This window comes from Petromyzon marinus, chromosome 14 (assembly GCF_048934315.1).
Source record: "Petromyzon marinus isolate PM22_M1 ecotype Great Lakes invasive population chromosome 14, UKy_Petmar_22M1.pri1.0, whole genome shotgun sequence".
NCBI classification, from domain to species: Eukaryota; Metazoa; Chordata; class Hyperoartia; order Petromyzontiformes; family Petromyzontidae; genus Petromyzon; species Petromyzon marinus.
This window is the reverse complement of record NC_133680.1, coordinates 15,093,097-15,107,337: the sequence shown is the minus strand read 5'-3', so window position 1 is coordinate 15,107,337 and position 14,241 is coordinate 15,093,097. Positions and strand designations below refer to the sequence as shown.

At 45.2% G+C, this 14,241-nt stretch overlaps 1 protein-coding gene across 1 annotated transcript in view; it reads right to left on the bottom strand.

Moving 5' to 3' along the window:
• LOC116942275 (complement C3-like) overlaps positions 1 to 14,241 on the bottom strand; it is a 329,249-nt gene that overhangs the window by 80,716 nt on the left and 234,292 nt on the right. The window contains exons 29-32 of the mRNA XM_076066949.1: positions 9,323 to 9,500; positions 7,951 to 8,132; positions 5,494 to 5,652; positions 4,908 to 4,967 (exon numbers count right to left, since the gene is read on the bottom strand). Of these exons, the coding sequence (XP_075923064.1) occupies positions 4,908 to 4,967; positions 5,494 to 5,652; positions 7,951 to 8,132; positions 9,323 to 9,500 (579 nt within the window). The remainder of the gene's footprint in view (positions 1 to 4,907; positions 4,968 to 5,493; positions 5,653 to 7,950; positions 8,133 to 9,322; positions 9,501 to 14,241) is intronic.

The following is a 14,241-nucleotide window of genomic DNA, read 5'->3' as shown; positions in this document are numbered from 1 at the left end:
CCCTCGTGGGAATAAGTACTTGCTGGTGGGAGTCGAGTGTTTTTCACGATGGCCTGTGGCCTGGCCGCTCCCAACCAGTCGGTGGCGATGATCACTCAGGCATTCCTCAATGACTATGTAATGGACAATGGTGCTCCCGAACGTCTTCTAACTGATCAGGGCAAAAATTGATCTTCAAAGTTGTTGAGGGAGGTGTGCGATTTGTTGGGAATGAAGAAAGTGCGCATGTCACCATACTACCCACAGACGGATGGCATGGTTGAGCGGCTACACTGGACTCTGACGTCCATGTTGAGCCAGGTCAAGGAGTCCCAACTCGACTGGGATTTACACATTCCCAGAGTCCTATCTGCATATAGGATGGCCCCTCATACATCCACCGGCTACTTACCGTTTTTTTTAATGTATGGAAGAGAACATGACCCCCGATTGATATTCAGTTACAAGCCGCGCCTGACAAAGCTAAATATAAAATTTCTGACTCTGCGATTCACCCTTCAAAAGCTTTCAGAAGCACGGGAAGCCTCTAGGGGTAAATTCCGATTTGCGCCAATTGGTTAATGAGCGGCTGAGGGGTTCCCGTGTTTCTACACGAGTGGGCGCCTGGGGACAGAGCCTGGTTGCACTGTCCACAGGTATCGGCGGGAACGCCGCCCAAATTGCTCAAACCTTGGGGAGGGCCGGTTTATGTGATTCGGGTCGTTTGACCACAGTGTGACCAGATCCGCTTAAGGCGGCGGAGTTGGTTTGTACATCCCTCGCGCCTCAAACCTTTCATTATGCCGCGCAAGTTCGTTCCATCTCCACACCGCAGGGGCCGAATGTTAGATGTGTCCGGCGAGCCGGGGTGTGTGCCCGCTGAGGTTGGCCCTCAGCGGAGTCATGTGATCCCGTCCTCAGGTGCCGCGCCTGACGTCCCCAGTGCAACTGCCTTCGCCATCTCCACTGCATTCAGGAGAGGAGAACCCGTCGACCTGGCCTACTGCTTTTCGTGAGTAGCCGGGGTCAACGGGACATTTGCATATTCCCCCCGGGACCTCCAGGGAGAGCGAGTCCACCACTCCTGGAGGCCCGGCCATGAGGACTCGTTCAAAAACTTTCGGGTTTTGTGATGCCCGCGCACACACTCCCACACCCTCAGTTGGTTGTTGCACTCGGTAAGCCCTTTTGGCTATTGGCTGAACCTCGCCCTTATTATGCTTGCGGGTGTTGTTACATGGTGAGGGTGGGAGATGTTGGTGATGAATTGGATTCTGTGCGTTCAAGGTTCACTAAATTTTTTCCCTTGTGTCGTTGTGTTCTGTATTCACACCCCTTTCCCAGTTGTTAATATACATTTGTAGGTAGTGTATATACTGTATTGTATAGGTGGGCTTTAATATTTAATTGGTAATTGTTTTAATCACTTTTTTCATTTTTTTATCACCTTAATCACTTGGTTCGTTAAGGGGGAGTTGACAGCCGAGACAGCTGAGTGCTACGAAGGGGTGGGGGGGGGGAGGTGATGTAGTGACATCATGGACACCCCGAAAGTGTGGGTGTAGGACCAGCCCTAGAGGGGGCGCGGTGAGCGCTGGGTCATAGCACTCAGTGGCACCACGCGCGGCGTGCAGTGCTGACTCCTACAGGAGGGAATGTGAGAGTTGTCAGCCATGGATGAGGTTACCCCATGCCATGGCACTCTGGTTGACCCTGCAAGGCACGTGACAAGTAAGATCTACACAGGGGCCCAAAGTGGGGGCTGGCGGTGGTCACGTGCCGGGGCGAGATCCTGCTAGAGGGTTCGAGAAGGTGGTTGTAGCCAAGGGCAGAGCCAGCCATATCCAGCAAGCATATAAGCTGGGTCCCCGAGAGGGACCGGGGTTCTGCGTTGCTGTTGTCATCTGAAGATCTACGTTCTACGTCCAAGAAGAAGTCACCAACACATGGACTTGGACCCAAGCTGGGGTCCGGTCAGTTGTAGCTACTCCCAGTGTAACTAATGTAGTTAGCCTGGTGGTCCACCACCATAGGTTGTTATCTGGTAAAGGGGCACTTGCTCTTTTGTGTTAAGTGTGTTGGTATTCATAAATGTGTTGCCTCCAACGAGTACGTCTGCGACTCAGTTAAATCCACTACATATGCACTGAAGTGGCACGTAAGCCCTAGTGGTCAACTCACACTAAGCACCCAGGGGCCCGGGGACCCTAGTAGTCAGCTAATGCTTTAAGCGCGGAGGGGCCCAGGGACCCTTACACTGTAGGTACAGAGGGGCCTAGGGGCCCTAGTTGTCAGATCATGCTTTAAGCCCCAGGGGCCTAGGGACCCTAGTGGTCAGCTTACGTTTGAAACACCAAGGGGTCTGGGGGCCCTCACAATGTAAGCATCGAGGGATCTGGGGGGCAGTAGTGGTCAGCTCACGTTTTAAACACCAAGGGGTTTGGGGGGGGGCCCTCACATTGTAAGCACTGAGGGGTCCACGGGGCCCTAGTGGTGAGCTCACGCTATAAGCACCTAGAGGGCTAGTGGTCAGCTTGCGCTGTGCACACCGAGGACCCTGGCATTCAACTTCCTTCGGCAGTCTTGGGCCGCGCACCATGTGCGGTCTGAGGTTTGGAGGCTCCCTGGCAGTTTGAGGCCCCGGGGCACCGGCCCGATCCATAATCCAGCCTTGCTTGCAGAGCATAGTCTCATCTGCGACTCAATGAGTGTTGGCAGATCTGCAGGCGGCTCGGAGAGAGTTGGATAGTCTCGAAACCAGTTCTTTCATAGACGCTCCAGCCTCCGTCTGCCTCACACTTTCCATTGTCATTAGATTCAGACGTTTGCCAGTTGCCTTTTCAGTAAGCAAGGCCAACACTGAGCTGTCTTTGGCTTTGGTATCCACGGCATAATTAACGTTCTCTTTTTGATATCACGAATGATCATGCCCACCAACAGCAAAAGTCTGGTCCAATCATTGCAACTGTTGCTGGCCATCATATGACAAATGAAAGGAGCGCTTTTAATCACTGCTCATGGCACCAGAGCAGCCACTGTGCTTCTTTCTTCCTTAGTGCGAGCGCAACAAGTACACAAAATAGGTAAAGGCGTTGTAATGCACGTTATTTGCATTTTGACCCCAGAATTTATGTATTTTCTACTTTGAGTGCAAATAAAAGTGTGCAATGAAAAACTTGGTTTAAATTTTTTTTAACAGAGAAGCAGAGGGAAAATATATTTTAGGATTTTCAGACCTCTAGATTTGTATAGTGGCTGGCAATGGTCTTTGGATTATTTAGAAAGTGGCCATGCTATTTGCAGTAACTTTTAGAGCGTCATGTTGTATGGGCCATACTCTGCCAAGACACAGGTTCCATGCTTTACAGCTAGATTGTGTAAAGTTCATGCTCGCCATTTCATCAGTGTTCTGGCAGGGTCCAAGGATTCGAAGAGTGGTTGCTGTATCTCAGAGTCCAGTGGCCTTGTACTCTTAAGAGGGCCTCACTTTGGAGCTCCAACACAGATGACAAACTCCAGTATCAACAAGGCTCATGTTTGCAGTTTTTTTTCAGGATGCTCATTAAGTGGGCAGAGTTTTCATGCCTGATATTCGGCTTGTTTGTTTTTCCAGTTAGTGATGACCAGCCTGTGCTGATGAAAGTGTAAAAGACTGTTTGAATATTTTTTATTCGGCCATGCAATGATCTGGCCAAATTTCTCATTAAACCCTTCACTACCCGACATCTCCAAGGAACTAATTTGTCAAATTTACAAGTGTTTAAGGCCCCAATTATTGTTTTAGACCAGTAAGTTGAACTAGTCTCAAAAGCAAATTTGCAATTACACACTTGCTTGCCATTACGTCATATTTGGCACAAGATCCAGGAAGTCAAAATAAAATACATTCCAACTTCCTCACCCAAAAATCCAATATGAATCTTAATATTGGCTGTGAAAATCCACATGCTAAAGTGCATCCGTTTGCTTTTATTAACTTTATGATGAGGCTTATACGCATTGATTACTGGTGCATAAATATGTAGAGTAAATATGCAGTAAAAAAATATATACATATTTATTTTTCTGCAGCAGCATTATTGCGCAGAGTACTTCTTTATGCATACTATATAGTAATATCACGACCAAAACTGCATATGATCGAGCCACAGGGGCCTAAATAAGGGAACTACCTCAATACATTTGACAACAATTTTCAATGGGAAACCCATGATCAGCAAGGTATTGTATCCATTCAATTGTAGCAGTTTTTGACATGTTTAATCTCACTCCTCAGACCATTCAGCATCTCACACAATTTTTATCCGATGAATGAGCATTTTTAGGAGAGGATTTTTTCGTGGGTGATGGCGCGAGTGTGCATTGAGATAGGCATCAGTGCGCACTTTCTTTCCTATTTGTTCAAGTGACATTTTATTAACTGGCTTTGGAGGGTTAACGGAAAACATTAATCTTCTTTGGTTCTTTCGGTAAAGTCACGTAGAATGAGAATAAAATAATAAAATAAAGCAATAAAATTATCACGACGTTTCGGCCACAACACAAGTAGCCGTCCTCAGGTGAAGAAACAGGACTGTGCAGAAGACAGCGCTTGACAGTCCTGTTTCTTCACCTGAGGATGGCTACTTGTGTTGTGGCCGAAACGTCGTGAGAATTTTATTGTTTTATTTTATTATTTTATCCTCATTCTACGTGACTTTACCGAAAGAACCAAAGAAGATGAATCCTTGCAGTCACGAAAGCTTTAAATCGAAAAGGAAAACATTCACTTCCGCAATCTAACCCAAAGATCAATAATGAATATATTGGTCACGATAGCTTACATGTTAAATTATCACAGACTTGCTGCAGTCAGTCAAATTCTACATGCATGCGAAGACAAATAAAACACGGGTGGAAATTGGTTAGTAGTTATGAGCAAGTCTTACCGAAAGGGTAAACGTGCCTCTCCCCAAAGCCTTTACAGTTATGTTTCCTCCAGGCGGAATCTGTACACACACGGTTGAATTTCTAGGTTATTTAATCACAGTCATCAGCCCCTCCTGTGTGTAAAGGGTGCAGGAAGGCTAATTTAAAATTATTGGCCAATTTTTATGAATATAATAGATTTAATGCAATGACTTTAATAATTATGTAGTACATGTGTTGTAAGCGCTATTCTTATAGTGCAAGGATATCACAATGATTGTTCCACAGTCTGCAGTAGTTTCACAGTAGAGGTGATGTTTCTGTGTATAATCCCAGTTGAGTAATTTTCAGGTAATTTTTCAGTATTGAGATGTTTGGCCAATACCTGGAACATTGTAAGGTTTTGTGCTTCGTTTTAGCTGTGGGAGGAAATCGGAGAATCTGGAAGAACCAATACAGAACAGGGGGAGAACATACAACCTGCACATTCCAGGCACCCAAGTCGGAATATAATCCAGGCACTTCTTGCTGTGGCAGGAATTGATACCACTGCAATATCCTGCTTCTAAATTTTCAAAGACGAAAATGCTGCACTCTTGCACCTACCTTATGAGGTTGTTGCACAAACCGAGTGTCATCATTAATTTTCATTTTCTTCTCAAAATTGTTTTTTGGAGATGTTATTTCCAGTTGCACATCAATCAGTTCTTGACTGGAAGAATCCATCTTGTATTGAGCCATTGCTTGCAGGGCCAAAATGGTGTCCTACAGGACACAGCACATGACTTAATAATTAAGTTGTGTGCAAAAGTACGATGACATTAACAGGTAGATTAATGACTATGATTTGTTTTTGATAGAGTCCACTGCTTTATGCCCAGGCATCTCAGTGCTTGTCACACAATAAGAGACTTGTATCACATTCCTAAATATTTGATTTGTCACAACCATTTGCAGCTGCCCTTGTGTGGCATTAGTCTTCCAGTCGGGGGCAATGTAACTAAGTGTAATATAATTGAGCAACTGCCCAATTGGATCCTGAAGCCGGACTAAAATTGGCTCGTATTTCAATTAATGTTGGAGGGGGGGAATGTTAATGTCCACTGGAAAGCAGACGTCATGTTATAATGGTTAATGACCAAGGGTTGCTTGCCCGAATCAACCACACACATACCTCTGCCACAAACGGTGAACACGCTACCACTAGGCAATGTCACCACCCCAATAATTTACAGTTGTGAAAAAATGCCTAAACCAGTTAGATAAATACTTCGAGTACATAATGTAAAATTATCCATGATAAAATAACTGCCTTTAATAAAAAAAAATAGAATATAGCTAAATTTAGTACTATGACCAATATTGTTCATATACATTTTTTGGTAGAGGCCACAATGATCTGGCCAACTTTATGTCGTTATGATCCTCCACTATCTGATATAGTCAATCAAATTAGAGGTCAGGTATTGTTCAAGCATTTAACGGGCTAATTATTGTTTCAGCTCACCAGTAAGGTGAACAATTCTCACATTTTTATATAACAGGTGGTGGGTTTCAACGACACATTTTTCCAGCTGATTCTGCAGCCTGGCCCAAAAAGCAACTGTGAATCAAACTAGATAATACGTCAGACAAGTCTGTTGAGAAAACGTAAATGACAAATTCGTTATTTTATTGTGCTTGCGCATCTCTGCCAACAGTCTTTTAACTGCTTGGCATTGTACAACACATAAGTGTTGGGGACTACCACCACTGTTACTGTATGCGAACACAGCATCTGTGTAAGCAAGCTCCTTGGAGACATCAACTTTTGTAGAATTAGAGCTTTATTTCTAACTAAACCTGTTTGAAGTTCCAAGTGTAACAACCACCACTCGTGATAACTACAGCTATCTTCAGCCGATGGTTTCTACCAAGTTGTTAGTCGAACAGATAGCCCTGATGGTTTCCACTTAGCTGATCTCGAACAGTCGGCCCAGATGTCATTCACCTGTGGTCGTTGATGTTCCTTTTTTATCTCTCTCCCCACCCTTAATTAGCTACCGCCTCTCGTCTATTGCTACAGTGCCTTCCTCTCCGGATGTTAGACATCTGGCCACCTGTGTTTACAACGTCCTGTATTTTATCAATAAATAATAATTCACATTTATTTGTAAGGTGCCTTCCACTATTGTCTCAAGGTGCCCTTGTAGTTCCCTACATCTGTAATTGAAAGTTCAGAGCTGGTAGCAGCTGCTCTTACCGATGACGATATTGATGTGCGCTGTTTGCAGTCACTGATGCCGACAATCGTGGTTAGAGTAATAATCATCATTCCCTCAGCAGCATTCTCATCATGATTTCATCATTAGAGTGAGGACTTGTGGGACATTCCATTTGCAATCATCAGCTCCAACATCAGCAACATTCACATTATCAACAGCATAATTGATAGTGGACTTAGGTTAGGCCAGGGAATGATGTGGTCAGGTTTGTATTTGAAGACCCTTCACCAGCCAACACAGCCAAACAATTTCAGCGGTTAATGCACCAATTATCATGTAAATTATTGAAACAATTTTCAAAGTCAAATGTATGTAGCAATTGGATGTGCGAGGTCAAGGATTTCAGGTGCTCGCGAAGTCATACTAATTGACACGTTACACGGTTGTACGTGGAGCATTTCAATGGTGAGCTATGTCAGTTGGTGGAGAGTCTTACAACATAAATTTGGCCAGATCATTAGGTTGTCTAACCCATAAATTATTAATTGTACGTCAGAAAATTTCCCTGCTCTCTGCTGTGTACCAATACCCAAAATGCCAACTGATTAGAGATTCATGGTTTAGTTTGTATATCTCGAGTACGTTAGTTATGGAGAGATACACAGTACATGAAATGGGATTGGGTATCAATAAGTTTAGTACATTTGATCGAAATTACATGAAGTAGGAGGGCGTAAATCAGGGTATTACTCAATGCATGTTTATTGTATAATGCAGCGTTCATGACAAATTTGGCGAGTTTCTGTAAAATGGATGTCTGTCGTTGTAAGTACCAGTTTATTTATTATGAATCGCACACCTGTGTGGAATGGAAGCCGCCTCCGTAGTTTCGCTGCTCGACGAGCCAGTCAACAACTCGTCGAGCGCTCTCATAGTCCTTCTTGCGCAGATACGTCAGTAGCCCATACGCAGTGGCCTCCACCGAGATAGCAGATTTCTGAAGTCCGTGACTTGCTCCATCTGCCTTCCAATAACGATGACCTGAAACATGGGGTACAGATATATCCACAAATTAGTGCCTCGTCACTGTTATGGTGTGTTGCAGAGATCGGCAACTGATTTTTGTAGTGGAAATACAAGCAATAAATCAATGTATGGGTTTTTAAACGTAAAAAAAATCAATCTAATAATTCGAACGCATTATTTCATATTTAACAATTATCACATACATGTGTAGTGACGTAACGCGCAGGGTTTGCAAACAGCGGGTGCATTTGAGGGCGAGCAGGCGCAAGCGTCAGGACATGGAGTGACCGCCAGAAAGGCGCCAGCAATTAGGGGGAGAAGCAATGATTAACTGGGTGCATTTGGGGACAGGCAGGTGCCAGCGTGGGAACACGGGGTAGACGCCGGAGAGGCGGGAGATGGAGATGATAAGAGAGAAAGAACACGTGCAGGTGGCGCCGCTGAGGCGCCAGCTTAATGGCGGGGGGGGGGGTAACTGAGGAACCTTAATGGGGAGGGGGATATAAGGGTGTGTGCGGAGTAACACGCGACAGTTGGTTGGAGCTGAAGGAACGAAGAGGTAAAGAGCTGGGGAGAAGAAGCCTGGGACCTCGCCCTACACACCTCATCCCCCCAGCGGTGTTGGCTGATCCCCCGCTGGGGGCAAGGACGAGGTGGAGGTGTGAGAGAAGAGTGACAGGCTACCGGAGTATTAAGTGACAGGCTACCGGAGTGTTAAGTGACAGGCTAGCAGAGTATAGAGAGGGAGTTTGGAGCAAGGGTAGACGTTGTGTTAGTGTGAGGAGCATCCATAGGGGATGCGAAGTAATAAAGTGACACAGGATAAAAGTTAAAAGTGTCCGTGTGAATACACTACTACACATGTATTGTAAGAATGGAGCTGATGATACACGGCTATCACAGTTCGCAGTAGTTCATTTGGGAGGTGATTTTGCTACGTGTTTTTTAATTCTGCTAATTTTCACAATGATGTTGGCACAATGACACTTGTTTTGAATTACATCAAGTGATCTGTAACGTCCAGTATGTGGCAGACAGCACGTATTTGCTCCGTGAATGCAACGCCAATAACAACAAGAGCTGCCTGCTGGATTCAAGCCTTGAACCTTGGAAAACAAGCAGCAACCACACTAGACCTGGGTTATGTCATCGCAACAACTATACAAGCAAACTACATTTATACTATAGCAAATAATAGAACCAACCGTTTGGCTCAAAGGTGACTCTGCTCTCCAGTTTCTTCCAGCTGCTACGTGCAGCTTCAGACTCCGGGTCTTGCAGAGCCAAAGCGTATGCTGTGATGGCCATAGTGTATATACCCTGGAGGCCAGACACTTTACTTGCCAGGAATTGTACCGCTCTGTTCATGCTCTCCTGGTAGTTCTGAGCATCCAGGTACAAAAAAAAAACATGTTACACAAATATTCTCTGTACAATATTGCATCAATTATCAGCCATGATTAAGTCACTGGTGGATGAATGCCTCCAAGTCTCCATTTACCACCCATGATCCTATAATACAAGACTCCATCCAGCACCTGCACACAGACTGCTTTCATCACTCCATCTCTTGGTGGATGTCCTTACAAATACATTCATTCTGTCGCTGCCACTCAGTTATTCTTGGCCATAATCCATTATACCTTCTTGTAAAGATGTCTGGCCCTAGCCCACTCTTAATAGTTTGGATGATGTAATTAACCTGTATGCCTTCTCAAATCTACATATTACACTTCCCTGATCTGTGCAATTCCAAGCATGGATATCATTATTTTTTGTACTTCCAGTTTGTTCTGTATTTTTCATTACAGACTGCATATATGCAGATAGTGCGTGACAGTGGGTTTCCAAATTTGACGTTGCTAAAAAAAAAAAGTCCAGGGTCAGGCAGAGCATGGGTTGTCAGACTATACCTTTAAGGGTAATCGCACAAAGGGCAAGGCAGTAAAAAAGGTCAAATTGTTTTGATTCAGCAAGGTTTAACGAGGTGGGGTAGGAGTGGTCACTGCCACATCCAAGAGGCGGCACAATGCCTTTTCTACACTATTACACACACACCTAAACCCTTCGAAGTCCCGTTAAAGCACTTGTGCCATGTGCAGGTAGGTAGATTCACTTCAGGCCTAGTCCCCATCCAAACCCATCTTGCATACCCACTAGCAGGCAATATTTTTGCTGTACTATATGCCCAGGCACAGGATGACGAGCACCTAGAGGTTTAGGTCCTTCAAGTTCTGGTCAGGGTCGCACATAAATGAAAAACAGTGGCATGCTCAGGAACACCCTCCAGCCAGGCATTGCTACAGTAGACCCTCTTTCATCCACTGTAACAGCACATGTGCACCACACAGCAGCACTAGCAGTTTGAAGGAGATAAAGTTGGGCCATTAATAGGCACCCAATTTCGTACTCTAATTTCTCAGCTCCCTGGCCCGTCTCTCCCACCACACTCCTCCAGTTTTGGCCTGCCACCCTCATCCACTTGTAAAATAAATTGGTAGGCCGTATAACTTTGCCCTAACAAGCCTCCCCACGTCCTACTCTAGAAAAGTAGGGTTCTACGCACGGCGCTTGTTGTGGTGTCGTTGCTGCCTCCTTGATACTACATTAGCTGGCGTACGATGCTAGCGCAATGACCCTTCCTAAACTCCTTTTCTTCTCCCGCTATAGCTCCGTTCACAGCCTACTTTATATGCTGCTCTACACAATAGGTGCCACACCTGGATCTGCTCAGGAACTTGCTGGGCCGTTTAAATTAGTCACCACCTGATGGGAATCTGCTCCCCCACCCCAATTAATTCACCAACACAATGCACATCCAGTTCACCGGGAACACAGTGGTATATCCTTATTACTGTGTAATTTAATAAATAAACTGCTATGTAATGGATTATGAAAAAAAAACATTCTATTACGTAATGTTACATTCCTGAATTTTCCACTTCTCATTCCAGCCCACGAGTTTCAATCTATACAAAACGTTACTTTCTTCAGTACTGTATATAGTTCCCGAGTCGCTAATTAGTGAGAGCTGCAACGGAAGTGTCATTGTAAACACCAGACGTCCAATTAAGAGGTTTCGAGTCCACATTCCACCACAGCAGTTTAAACAATGGGACAAGTTACTCAAATCTCCCTGTCACCACTTTCTACACAGCAGTGCAGATAGATACCCCATCGGCAGGTTGAAAATAGTGGGGTAACGCGGGAAATATGCCCACCTCTTTCAAGACATCTGATTATCAGAGCAGGCACTTGCAGGTCTGCACCTTTAACTTTAACCTAATTTATGAGGTTTTGGGTTAGATCGCGTAAATATATAAATGTGTCGTTAAAACCCGCCACCACCCGACACATCCAACTAGTAAGGGTTGTCAGCAGTTAGCCTGCTGTATTTTTTTTTACCTGAACACGATTGCGTGTGTTGCGATCGAAACGTGATTTTTTTAAATCTACGTGACTTTACTTAAAGACCCAAAGAGTATGAATTACTGCAGTCACGAAAGCTTTGAGTCAATATTTAACCGCCTCTACGAGGAGGGTTTCCGCACAACTATTAGATATGTTAACAGACTTCGAGACAAGAAGGCTCATCTGATCGAGTCGCTCACTTTTCTGAAGAGATGCCGTGACACCAAGGTAATAGCGATCGCCTTTCACTCACTTCTGCTGCTGTCACTTCTCCTAATGCTAAACTGATCTTGTTCAGGGCCGGCCTACCCCTGATTTCAGAGAGAATAAGATTCCTCAGTAGTTATCTCGCTATATTTATCCTGCCTCAGCAGTTCGCCTGCTGTATTTTTTCATCTTAAGACGATTGCTTGTATTGCGATCGAAACGTGATTTTGTTTATTATTCTATCTACGCGACTTCACCGAAAGACCAAAAAGAGTAGAACATGCCAATTCGTCACAAGTACAGCACACCAGTGTGTTGGAGAGCCACATTTATATATTCAAGCTATGTAACCCAAAAACATATTATGGATATTGGTCGCGAAAGCCTATGTGTTAAATTTAACCTAGTTGGTGGAAGTGCACCTTACTGCTGTTCCATCGTGGCTGGTGATGATGGTGAGGTATATCACTGTCACGCAAGTAGTGGATGTGTTTTTTTTTTATAAGTTGGCAGTACAGTGGTGCAGAGGAGTCACTGAGTTAAGAGAGGGTGTTGTGTAAGTGACAAGCCTACCAGCTGAGACCAGATATACAGGGAAGCCAGTCTGGGCGGGTTGGGGACTCCCTATAAAAAGCAGCTCAGTGGGGCAAGGAGAAGGAAGAAAGCACCTACTCAACGGCCCGCCAGCCTTTCAGCAAGCAAGCAAGCACCACCACCACCACCGCAGCAGCCACAGCGAGAGGGGACACGGCAGAAGTGAGAAGGAGAAGTTCATCCCCAGCTGTGACTACGAAATGTGCTGTCCACATTTACTAGAGGCATACTTTGCTTAAAACGTTGTCAAAACCTGCACACAGAAGCTTAACATGGGGCGGGGGGTTCTCTGTACCTGTCATGTAGTTTGCAGTGGACCCCAGTGGGACAGCGTGCAGAGGCAGCAGCACCGACTGGACAGCAGGAAAAGTGCGTGTTGGGAGGACCAGGAGAGAGCAGCAAGCGGAGACAACAGCCTCAGGCCAACTCGGATTTGGCCTGAGGCTGTGTGGCGGCCTATGCTGCGATTCTAGAATGTGTATGTGTGTGTACTGGGTGCATGTTATATAGCTATGAGTAGCATGTGGTGAAATACAACCACATTATTACTTTAAGTTCGGTGGTGCTAAAGGCTGTGGATGTTGTAGCAATAAGGCGGGGCTTCTATGAGTCCATTGCTGGGGGTGTGATTTAAATCGCCACACCCATAATTCAATGTGAGGAGCAAAATAAAGAGCTCAAACCTCTAAATCGGAGTAAGCCTTGGGTTGTTGTGCCCTCACCTCTCAACATTCACCAGCCTCCATCACACCATACTTCCTCCTGGTGGACTTAATTGCATTTGTGACTCAAGAATTGGTTACCCACCATCACATCACTGGGGCCTCGTGTGCGAGTTCAGGCCGTGGAGGCAGTGATGGCAGCACGTTTGCAAGCGGCAGACCTGGAGAGCTTTTTCAGAGATGAAAGAGATGTGAAACGAGTGGTAGAAGGAAAAGGAGACCATGTTAATTTATTTTGAAAGGGAGAAATTTGAGGGGAAATGGAGGAAGATAATAGAGCTCTAAAAGCGCAAACTGGCAAGGGAAAAGGGTGAACGAGAGGGAAAGGAACGGGAATTGAAAGAAGCCTTAGAAAGGGATGATTGCTTAAAGAGGGAAGCGGTTGAAATGGAGAGAGAAGGAATGATGAAAATAGAACTGATAAATACTCTGTGGTTCTTTCGGTAAAGTCACGTAGGTATAAAAAATAGAATAAATGTAATCACGACGTTTCGGCCACAACACAAGCGTCCGTCATCAGGTGGGGCAACCACAGCAAGAAATAATTGCTGAAGTGGGCAAAAGGGCTGCTGTAACAAGAGGCTATATAGGTAAGAGAAGGGGGGAGGAGCCAGGGAGGAGAGATAGAGACGGTGGGGGTGTGGGGAAGGGGGAGTGGAGTGCTGCAAGCTAAGACACAGGCACGGCAAAATGCCGGGGTGGGGAGGGGAAGTGAGCGGGGCTGGGAGTGGGAGGCTGCAAAATGCCGGGGTGGGGAGGGTAAGCAAGCGGGGCAGGGAGTGGGAGATTGAAGAAACTGGAGATGTGGATGTGAAGGCAAACCATAAAACAGTTAAGGTTTTACCTGGTTAATAACATCCTTCTAAAGATTGCTCATTTTGTATCCATCTCCCCGGTTGAAATTATGTCTGTTTATATATCTGGATGGCTTCATGAACAAACCTTTAATAGTAGCCTGAAGCTTTGCAGAGTACATTGGTCTCGGAAAAATACAATATCATGAGAGCCCTCAGCGTTATAGCAATGGTCAGTCATGGCAGAAGTATTAATTCTGCCGTGTTTCAGATCTGACTTGTGCTCGCGAACACGGTCCGAGATATGTCCTTTCCAAAATGTAACGCCCACCACATGTGCAACTTAGTTTGTAGACTCCAGGATATTGCATGTCAGGAATGACATCCTTCACAGAT